The sequence below is a fragment of the Mesoplodon bidens genome, assembly GCF_964165515.1.
Source record: "Mesoplodon bidens genome assembly, chromosome: 1".
NCBI lineage: Eukaryota > Metazoa > Chordata > Mammalia > Artiodactyla > Ziphiidae > Mesoplodon > Mesoplodon bidens.
In genome coordinates, this window is record NC_138176.1 from 187,384,228 (window position 1) to 187,396,340 (window position 12,113).

The following is a 12,113-nucleotide window of genomic DNA, read 5'->3' on the forward strand; positions in this document are numbered from 1 at the left end:
GTCCCTAGTACAGTTCCTGGTACATAATAGACATGCAACAGAAATGTTTGTTGAATATATAGAACATTGCTAAATAAAGAAATGCTTATTATTTCACAAATCACTCTTGAGCTCACTCTTTATTTTGTGGTTCAGTGTTGCTTGATCAAGATCGCTGTGATAAATTTTCTTTAAAATTTATTTCCAGAGAAAGTCATTTCTCTCTTAAATTCTTAATGCTTTCTTTTATCTGGCAAAGATAACCTAGTTTCCTGTCTTGCCTTGATTATCTCCACTCATAAAACTTAAACAGTGCTCTGTTCCAGCAACTGAATTGGCTTAAGTGGCTAATATTTTAGTTTTCTTATATTAAATTAATAAATTATACTTAAATTACAGGCAATTTAAAATTATTTTTTGTAGTGAGGGGAATAAATATATTGAATTTTCATGGCGTAATAAAAAGAATAATATGGGCACATAAATGGAATTAACTGTATCTGGTGTGAGTATTGATATTATTTATAAACTTGATTCCAATTATTTGTAAATAAAGACTGTATAACTGAAATTAAATTGAATAATCTAATTGATTATAATAATTGTGTATGGTTTATAATGATTTCATATAATATGTATATATAGTTTTAGTGTTAAAGGGATTGTCACTTGGAATAAAGAAGCATTGCATTTTGTACCCAGAGTATTTTCAACATATTTGTTTATCTAATATATTATAACTGAGTACCTGCTTTTTATAGGACATTAACAAGTGCTTGTAAAGACATACATGATAATTTTCTGAAGGCTCTGGCAGTGAGAGAAGAAGACAATCGCAGTGGAATAGTAAGCGTGAGTACATTTCATTCAAAGGCTAAAAATGTATACCTTAAATGCACAGTTAGTATATAATGTATAGTTAGTTAAGAATATAACTTTTACTACTGTCTCTGAAAGGTAATTCATGAGGGATGTAATATAGCTCTTTATTATTTATATATTATAAGAATATATGTAGAAAAAATTTTATTCCAATTTACATCTGTAGAAGTAGCCAAATGGTGAAAAATATTAGTAGTATTCTATGTATTTGCTGTGAAGAAAATGTCTGTATTTGGTAGACTGGTTGTCATCTCCAACTCTGTGCTACTCCTGTGTTGAAACTTCATGCTTCTTTTCAACCCAAACTCCTACTACACTTCTCCAAATCATGTCATCCACTCATCCCCAAGGTTTTCCCCACCTACCTGATTCGCGCTACCTACAGAAGATAGAGTCTGCCCTATCGTCGTCCTATCTGAGGAGGTGTGATAGAAACCACATAATGGAGAGATATGATTTTGAATCATACAAGGAGAGCATGCTCTTGCTTTATTAAAATATGTGCTAGATCAAATGTTTAAAATTGCTAATATTATTTGGAATATTTGCTTTCATGCTTTGCTAATATAATATTGGTGATAACAGTCTTCTGTAAGTCTCAAACTGTTCCAAGTTAAGGATAAAAATAGACAAATATTCATGCTGAAACTGTAATAGTGAATTACAGAAAAATAATCAGAAGTAGTACAATGAAAAATTTTGAGCAACAGATAACTATGTTATAAGGATGTCTATTTTTACCAAAGTTTTCTCAATAAAAAAATTGGCATTTTTCTCACTATCATGTCCCTTGAAAATTTCACATGCAGATAAAATCTTCAGTGTTCTTCATAAAGAAAAAAAAAACATGCTTTCGTTAGAGAATTGTATAGAATGATCCTGGACTTGAAAGCAGGGAAAGTTTCTTGGTGGAAGTGGGCTGAGTGAGGTTGGAAATATGGGTGGGGACTAGACTTAGAGGACTTTGTCAATCACAACAGAAAAGTTTGGAATTTATCTGATCATTAATAGAAGGAGCAGCTAGAGAGGTAGGAAGAAAGGCAGAAAAATGTGGTAACATAGGAATCCATGGTAAGGACTTTCAAGAAGGAACAAACGATCATCAGTGAACAAGCAGGATAAGAACTGAAAAGGGATCTGTTGTATTTGGGAACATGCACATTTAAAAGAAAAGAAAGTTTGGCAGAACAAATTCCATTCATAGGAAGGATAGAAATAAGTTTTCTTAGGTTTGAAAAAAAAATGGCCCATGGTTAAACAGTAGCATCAACAAACACAAACAGCGTTAGATGCGCTAGACCCATGTTTTTCTTTTTACTGCAGTGGTGTACTTCCTCTCAAAAATGTCTTTTTAACCTTTCTATCCTATTGGTATTTCCTTTAACAATGAATGATGGTCTCATCCACTCATTTACCCACATCAAAAGTATGTCAGTTATAATAAACTTTCTTTTTTGAAAGTCTTTATTGAATTTGTTACAATATTGCTTCTGTTTTTTATGTTTTGGTTTTTTGGCCACGAGGCACATGGGATCTAGCTCCCTGACCAGGGGTCGAACCTGCATCCCCTGCATTGGAGGTGAAGTCTTAACCACTGGCCTGCTGGGGAAGTCCCATAATAAACTCTTTATTCTCTTTCACCCATGTTAAATGAGCCACTAAGTTCTTCTAAATGTGTCAAATCGCTTCACTTTTCACCATCTCAAATATCATTTATCTACATTCAAACACCCATCATATCTTAAATAGATTACTCTAACAGCCTCCTAAATGATACACCTGTGTATTTTCTTGGCCGACTCCCATCCATTTTCCAATCAATCAACATATATTTCTTGTGTACCTGCTCAAGCCTGAAACTGTTTTAGTCGCTGGGACACTGGGGCACTGCAGAATCTATGACCTTAAAGTGTTTATATTTTAGAGAGGGAGATAAAAAATTAGTAAACAAAATAAAAATGGAACAATTAATTTCAGCTCTGTATAGGTGCTATGAAGAACATTGAATTAGAATATGTAATATAGAGAGATTGAATAGACAGTGGTCGGTTGCTTTATCTACTGTATACAGGAAAAATTACTTTAAGGAGGTGATACCTGTTGAGACTTGAATGAAATGAGGAAGATAGCCATGGAATTTGAAGGGTGAGATACCCCAAAGAGATAAATATTTGAGAGGGAGAGATATCCCAAGAAGAAGGAACAGGTATTAAAATCTCCTGAGATAACAGCAATCATGGCATATTCAAGAGATGGTAAGAAGACCAGAATGGCTGGAAGGCAGCTATTGAAGGGAAGTAGAAAGACAGATGAAATCAGAGAGGAGGTCAGCAGCCAGATCATGTAGGTTTTAAGGAATTTTGATTTTATTCTTTTTTAATTTTTATATGTATTCTTTTATTATTGTGATAGAAAGTTGATGGACAGATGATCTTTAGCAGAGAAGTGACCTGATCTGGTTTACACTTTAGAAAGATTGATCTCATTGTTGCTGTGTGGGGTAGAAGAATGTGGTGAAGAAGTCTAGAGCCAGAAGCAAGGAGATAAGTTAGGGAGCTCTTGTAATCAACCAGCAGGAGATGAAACTCTCAAAACAGCATGGTTGTAGTTGAGATGGAGGGAAGTTACTGAATTGTGTCTATGTTTTGGAGGCAAAGCAGACAGGACTCACTGATGGATTGGATGTGGAATATTAAAAAGAGGAAATTAGGATGACTTCTAGGTTTTTAGTTTGAACAGGTGGGGATGATGTTGGCACTTACTGTGACAGGAAAAGTTATTTCAGGAATCAATAATGAAATAGCTCTGTTTGGGCTATATTAATTTTGTGATGCCTATTAAATATCCAAGTGGAGAAGTTGATTGGTTATTTACATATATTGGTTTCGAACTTGGGAGAAGTTTTGGCTAGGATATAAATTAGAAAGCTATCAACATCTAAATGGTACATAAAGCCATGGGCTTGCAAAAGTTTACCAGGCAGAGAGTGTGGGTAGAAAGAGTGAGGCTCTATGACAGATTTTTAGTACACTCCAACATTTAGAGATCTGAAATGTGTGAAAGAACTAGCTAAGGAACCTGAGAAGTAACAGAAAGGAGAAAAATCAGGTGAGAGCCATGCTATAGACATGGGAAAAGAAAAAAAAATTCAAAGGCAGGAATGCTCACCATGTCAAATGCTGCTGAGAGGTTAAATAAGATGATCTATTAGTTTCTCATGGCTGCCATAACAAGTTATCACAAACTGAGTGGCTTGAAACAGCAGAAATTTGTTCTCTCACAGTTCTTCTGGAGGCCAGAAGTCTGAAATCAAGGTGTCAGCAGAACCATTCTGAAGCGTCTAGGGGAGACTCTATTCCATGCCTTTCCCTTAGCTTCTGGTGTGTCTGAGAGTCATTGGTGTTCTTTGGTTTGTAGATACATCACTCTAACCTCTGCCTCCATCATCACATGGCATTCTCCTTATGTATCTGTGTCTCTGTCTTCTTTTCTTATAAAGACACCAGTCATTTGATTAGCTCCCCCTCCCCTGGTTGAATACCACTTAATATTAATTCCATTACACCTACAAAGAGCCTATTTCCAAGTAAGGTTATTTTCACAGGTACCAAGTGTTAAGATCTCAACATATCTTTTGTGGGGGGGCATACAGATGATGAAAAGTTTGCTATTGTTTTTGGCTAGGTAAGTATCATTGAGTATGTTGATGAGGGCTGTTTCAGTGGAGGGCTGTGGTTAAATGTCTCGTTGGAGTATGTATAGAAAAGAAGAAAGTGTGTAAGTGAAGATAAGGAGGTCAACTGTTTTTGAGGATTTTTGCAGTGAAGTCTAACATAGACCTTGAATGACAGTTGGTACAGGGCTGGGGGTCTAGGAAGTTTGTTTTAAGATGGATAATATTAACCAAGTTTATGTTAACAGGAATGACCCAGTAGAGAGAGGGATATTGATGGCACAGTGGACAAAGGGGATCTTTGCTGGGGTTCAGAGCACCAGGAAAGGGTTTGTCTCTGAGAGGGGCAGAACCCACTAGCAGGAGGGAAGAAAGAGTATATAGGCACATCTGCTAAGTAGGTTGGTGGATTTAGATTTGGGAAGATGAGATAGCTCTGCTCTGAGTTTATCTATTTTTTTCTACATTGCTGCTCCAAACGACCTTTAATTACATCGCTATGTTTTTTTTTCCCCTTAGAAAGTATCATAAATTTAACTTTTTTTTGAGTCATTTAATGTTGGGTAGGTTGTCATTGATTTGGAAACAAGCGTCTTTTTTAGATTCATAGCTTGTTTGCTGACTTTGAAAATAACATCTGGTCATTTATTTGGGCCTTTGAATTTGTGATACTATTATAATCAGCAGACTACAAATCATTGTATCAAGGGTGGCATTTAAGGCTTAATTTTCTATGTCCTAGTCTTGTCTTAATGAAGACTCCAAATAGTTTTAGAGCAAACAATTTACAACAGAATACAACATATTTTAGAAAGATCTAATTATTAGGATCATGGGCTTATTTTAAAAGCCATTTACTAACTGGATATGCTTTTTAAAAAGTAGTCCTATAAAATATACAATATTCATGAGATTTGAATCTATATTAATTCACTGTCAGCAGAAATTACATGTGAATTTTATGAGGTCTGAACTCTCTGAGGGAAATGACTATTTCCTGAGCATTGAGATTTCTCTACATCATGTGTAGGGTCAAAATAAATGGAGAACTTCAAGCCAGAGGCACATTTGCTACTCTTTTTGTTTCATCTTATTGAAAGTACATACGAGAAAAAATTATGTTAGAGTTTTAGAACTGACGTAGTTGACTTGACCTGCATGGCCTAATAAGGTTTGAAGGCTAATTTCATAGCAATTTTCCTAGGTAATTTTCTTTAAATGTAGCTAGGAAGTTAGAAGAAGATTAGCTTTACTTTCCCACACTCATAACTTTTTATTTTATTTTTAAATTGGTGAAGCCAGGTTTCAAATGCTATTTAGTGTAATTGGATCTTGTTCTGAGTGTCCTCTTTCTCCCTCTGGTCAACTAATTGCAAATGTGATTTATTAGTTTTCTCCACTTAGGCTTTGAATTTACTCTTCTATAGAGCCTGGAGCTTAGGAAAACAGCACTCCTCTCTGTCCCCCCATCTCCAGGGGCCTCCACCCTAATATTTTCAATGTGTAAGTTATAGGATTATTTGCTTATTATATACATTTATACCATTCCCACAAAGCTGCTGCTTGGGTGTGTAGTCTTGGGCTATGCCCTGGGAGAGAATAGGGTTTTATGAAAATTAGAAATTTATATAGCTGTTATTTAAAGAATAAAAAGTCTTGAAAATGTACTTCCTTTAAAGCTTTCAGTGGCTCAGTGGGTCAGATGTTCTACATATATATATTGTTTAGATAAGTCCCTTTTTTAAGAAGCTTGTAGTAAGCCAGAGGTAACTCAACTTAATTCAAGAATTAGTATTATTTCATGATTGCCTCTGAATTTTTTATATAATGTATACAAAATAATGTGTATGTATAATATATGAATATGTATATATACGCATATATACACACATATACAAGCACTATATATAAGCATATATATATATATATATATATATATATATATATATATATATATATATATATATGTATGTATGTATGTATAAGCACACATTTCTTTTTTTACATCTTTTCCAAAATACTCTGTTTTAAATTACTATGATGCTCCATGCATTTTGTTTAGACAAAACATTGAGGCTTATGTGTAATTCATGTACAAAAATGTTTGAAAGGATTAATTGTGTAGTACTTCAAATGACAGCTACAATAAGTATTTTTTCCTAGTAATATAACTATTTAATTTTATTTTAAATGTGAGCTATTCATGTAAGAAAACATTTCTACCTCATGACTCATGTATTCCAGATTTAAAACTTTTTAAAAGACTAAAATGACTAACCATTTTCTTCTCATTGGTAAGCAGATTTATTGTTTCCTGGGAAAGTGTAGTTTTCTGATTGCTCATGCTCTGAAGTGTTTAACACTGCCACCACAAGGATACATTTATTAAGTGTATGTTTATAACAAGTGCTTGGAAAAGCATGTTAAACAGGTCTGGTTCTAGATACCCAGAAACTCAGATTGGAGGCAAATCATAGTGATGCTAGTGGACATTAAAAAGTTCACAGAGAACTGAACATATTGTGTGAACATATGAGATAGTGCAAAATGCATTTTCTCAGAAAAATCAGTGGAAATGTTAAATAATTAAATCTTTAAATGAGAGTGAGATTAAAGGTGATTTTTTTTTTTTTACAATTTCCAGAAATGTCTTAATAGAAATGGTTGAATTACAGAGGATGCTTGAATGAAGATGTTACATGCTGAGGGCATTTCATGTACATGATAGAGACTAAGAAAAATATTTGAGGTCAAGATGTGATGATTGTATAAAGAAAATACTAGATAGACAACAGAGTGAAGAGGTAAAATGAGTTCTTCTGAGACAATAGTATCCAATTTCTTTCTAAACTGCTCTGAGTTTTTTATATAGCTGATTAATCTTTTTTTTTCTCTTCTATCTTGGTGTCTATGACATGATTATCTTACAGTTTTCCAACTTTCTTCTGATTTTGATCTCAGTCTCTTTCTTGGGCTGACCACCATATACCTCCATTTGACCTGCATCTCTTCCACTATACACATTTTCCCTTGGTGAATCACCCAGACACATGAACTCACTAACTGTAAGCTTCTTGCTACCAAAGCAGAGGTTTAGCTCTTTGCTGTCCATCTATTTATTAATTTATTCACTTATTTAGTAAATGGTGATAACTGGCTCTGTGCAAGGCGTTGTATGAGCTTCTGAGGATACAGTGGATGGCAAGTGCCTTACAGAGCTTAGAGTTTCTTGGAAAAGAAAGTGTATGATCAAGTAAACATACAGATAAAGCAAAATTGCAACTGTGAAAAGTGCTATGAATGAAAAACACAAAAAGTTCTGATTGCATTTAAGTAGGCTGAGAGATGATATGATCAGATTTTTAGACAAAAAGGATCAGTGTGCTATCAATATAGAGAATAATTTATAGAAAGCATAAAGCAATAAATGCATTGCAAGATCTGATAAGAGAAGATGAATGGTAGCCTGGACCAGGAAGATGATAGGGAAGATAAAGAAGATTTGAGAGTTATTTAGAAGGAAAAGTGGACAGGAATTGGTGACAGTTAGGATATGGCTAAGGAGGGGGCTGAGGCAAAAAGAGTGGCCATGGATAGTTGGCCTTCACAGCTGGATAGGAGGTGCTGCTACTCTTTGAGACATGGGGCAGTGAAAGATAGGGGAATGGGGTACAGAGATCATGGGTCTGATTTTGGACATACTGAGTGTGAGTTGTCTTTGACGAAAGAAGTTGTTGAGATGTTAAATAGAGAGCTGGGGAAGAAGCTCTAAACTCTATTCCAGTGTTTATCTCCACATTGCTATACCTCAGATACTTACATTTAATCTATAGCTAAATGAAAATTCTGTTCCTCATCTATTCCTCAGTTATCACACCCAGTTGGTGACAAAACATGGTCAACTCTACCTGGTAAATATGTTTCAAATAAATGTGGGAGAGTGGCAAGAAAACCAAAGTGGTGGGTGACAGCCAGCTTGGAGGGCTCTGTTGTGCTGTGCTCAGTAGCGTGGGTAATGCCCTGAAGATGATGGCTATCCATGAAAGAATTTAGACAAATGGTCCATGTGATCCAATGTGTATTTTAACAGTACATCGGGGACAGGATGTAAGGAAAAGCATGTGTCTGTAGAGATAGGAGATGAGATATGAGACAGAGAGATCACCTGAGCAGCCACTGTAACATTTCAGATAGATAATAAAAGGCTGGGATAAAGAAATGACAGAATGAGTGGTGGGAAAGGATGGATTTGTGTAATTCAGGACATAACTTTGTTTTTTGATAAGGAAATGGTGAGAGGAAGTTTTGAATACTGTTTATGCATTTCTGTTTGAGGGATTCAATGGAGCATATAAACAGCTGATGATAATTTTATTTATGGGAAGAGAAGTGTGATCCTGGCTTTAGAGGATTTAGTGTAGTTCAGTGGCTAAGAGCATAGAACTTTCAGTAGACAGTAACTAGTCTAAAGTTCCAGATTTACTATTTACCCAGTATTACAAATTTCTAAAGGACTATGGTAGTTTTCCCTAAACCACAATGTCCTGCTCTGTAATGTAGAGATTAAAAGGGTACCCTCATCTTAATAATGATTGAGTATTGAAAAGAAAATAAAGGTTAAACACTTGGCACACTGCATGATACATGACAAGTATTTAATAAATAATGTTGACCAGTCCCTCCCATCAGGAAACTTGCTCAAGCCTCTTAGATAGTCTCATCCACCAGAGGGCAGACAGCAAAAGCAAGAAGAACTACAATCCTGCAGCCTGTGGGAAAAAACCCACTTTCACACAAAGATAGACAAGATGAAAATGCAGAAGGCTATGTCCCAGATGAAGGAACAAGATAAAACCCCAGAAAAACAACCAAATGAAGTGGAGATAGGCAACCTTCCAGAAAAAAGAATTCAAAATAATGATAGTGAAGATGATCCAGGACCTCAGGAAAAGAATGGAAGCAAATATTGAGAAGATGCAAGAAATGTTTAACAAAGACCTAGAAGAATTAGAGAACAAACACCTAGAAGAATTAAAGAACAAACAAACAGAGATGACAAAATAATAACTGAAATGAAAAATACACCAGAAGGAATCAATAGCAGAACTGAGGCAGAAGAATGGATAAGTAACCTGGAAGACAGAATGGTGGAATTTACTGCTGCAGAACAGAATAAAGAAAAAAGAATGAAAAGAAATGAAGACAGCCTAAGAGACCTCTGGGACAACATTAAACACAACAACACTCACATTATAAGGGTCCCAGAAGGGGAAGAGAGAGAGAGAGGACCCAAGAGAATATTTGAAGAGATTATAGTTGAAAATTTCCCTAACATGGAAAAGGAAATAGCTACCCAAGTCTAGGAAGTGCAGAGGGTTCCAGGCAGGATAAACCAAGGAGAAACACACTGAGATACATAGTAATCAAATTCACAAAAATTAAAGACAAAAATTATTGAAAGCAACAAGACAAAAACAACAAATAACATACAAGGGAACTCCCTTAAGGTTAACAGCTGATTTCTCAGTGGAAACCCTAAAAGCCAGAAGGGAGCAGCATGACATATTTAAAATGATGAAAGGGAAGAACCTACAACCAATATTACTCTACCCAGCAAGGATCTCATTCAGATTTGATGGAGAAATCAAAAGCTTTACAGACAAGCAAAAGCTAAGAGAATTCAGCCCCACCAAACCAGCTCTACAACAAATGCTAATGGAACTTCTCTAAGTGGGAAACACAAGAGATGAAAAAGACCTACAAAAACAAATCCAAAACAATTAACAAAATGGTAATAGGAACATACATATCAATAATTACCTTAAACATGAATGGAATAAATACTCCAACCAAAAGGCACAGGCTCACTGAATGAATACAAAAACAAGACCCATATATATGCTGTCTACAAGAGACCCACTTCAGACCTAGGGGCACATAGAGACTGAAAGTGAGGTGTTGGAAAAAGATATTCCATGCAAATGGAAATCAAAAGAAAGCTGGAGTAGCAATACTCATATCAGATAAAATAGACCCTAAAATAAAGAATGTTACAAGAGACAAGGAAGGACACTACATAATGATCAAGGGATCAATCCAAGAAGAAGATATAACAATTATAAATCTATATGCACCCAACATAGGAGCACCTCAATACATAAGGCAACTGCTAAGAGCTATAAAAGAGGAAATCAACAGTAACACAATAATAGTGGGGAACTTTAACACCTCACTTACACCAATGGACAGATCATCCAAGCAAAAAATTAATAAGGAAACACAAGCTTTAAATGACACCAAAGACCAGATAGATTTAATTGATATTTATAGGACATTCCATCCCAAAACAGCAGATTACTCTTTCTTCTCAAGTGCGCACAGAGCATTCTTCAGGATAGATCACATTTTGGGTTACAAATCAAGCTCAGTAAATTTAAGAAAATTGAACTCATATCAAGCATCTTTTCTGACCACAACATTATGAGATTAGAAATGAATTACGGGGGAAAAAACGTAAAAAACACAAACACATGGAGACTAAACAATATGTTACTAAATAACCAAGCGATCACTGAAGAAATCAAAGAGGAAATCAAAAAATACCTAGAGACAAATGACAATGAAAATACAGTGATCCAAAATCTATGGGATGCAGTAAAAGCAGTTCTAAGAGGCAAGTTTATAGCAATACAAACCTACCTCAAGAAACAAGAAAAATCTCAAATAAACAACTTAACCTTACACCTAAAGGAACTAGAGAAAGAAGAACAAACAAACCAAAAGTTAGTAGAAGGAAAGAACTAATAAAGATCAGAACAGAAATAAATGAAATAGAAACAAAGAAAACAATAGCAAAGATCAATAAATCTAAAAGCTTGTTCTTTGGGCAGATAAACAAAATTGATAAACCATTAGCTAGACTCATCAAGAAAAAGAAGGAGAAGACTCAAAGCAATCAAATTAGAAATGAAAAAGGAGAATGTACAACAGACACCACAGAAATACAAAGCATCCTAAGAGACTACTGCAAGCAACTCTATGCAAATAAAAAGGACAATCTGGAAGAAATGGACAAACTCTTAGAAAGGTACAACCTTACAAGACTGAACCAGGAAGAAATAGAAAATATGCAAAGACCAGTAACAAGTAATGAAATTGAAACTATGATTAAAAATCTTCCAACAAACAGAAGACCAGGACCAGATGGCTTCACAGGTGAATTCTATCAAACATTTAGAGAAGAGCAAACACCTATCCTTCTCAAACTCTTCCAAAAAATTGCAGAGGAAAGAACACTCCCAAACTCATTCTACGAGGCCACCATCACCCTGATAACAAAACCAGACAAAGATACTATGAAAAGAGAAAATTACAACTAATATCACTGATGAATATAGATGTAAAAATCCTCAACAAAATACTAACATACAGAATCCAACAACACATTAAAAGGATCATACACAATAATCAAGTGGGATTTATCCCAGGGATGCAAGGATTCTTCAATATATGCAAATCAATCAATGTGATACACCATATTAACAAATTGAAGAAGAAAAACCATATGATCATCTCAATA

The 12,113-nt window shown here is 35.0% G+C and overlaps 1 protein-coding gene across 2 annotated transcripts in view; it reads left to right on the top strand.

Annotated features, from left to right (window-relative positions):
• The window catches only part of CFAP299 (cilia and flagella associated protein 299), a gene marked incomplete at its 5' end in the record, with an annotated part of 640,072 nt that overhangs the window by 244,810 nt on the left and 383,149 nt on the right, over positions 1-12,113 (top strand). For both annotated transcript variants that reach the window (XM_081232737.1, XM_081232738.1), the window contains one exon: positions 741-831. In XM_081232737.1, the coding sequence (XP_081088863.1) occupies positions 741-831 (91 nt within the window). The remainder of the gene's footprint in view (positions 1-740; positions 832-12,113) is intronic.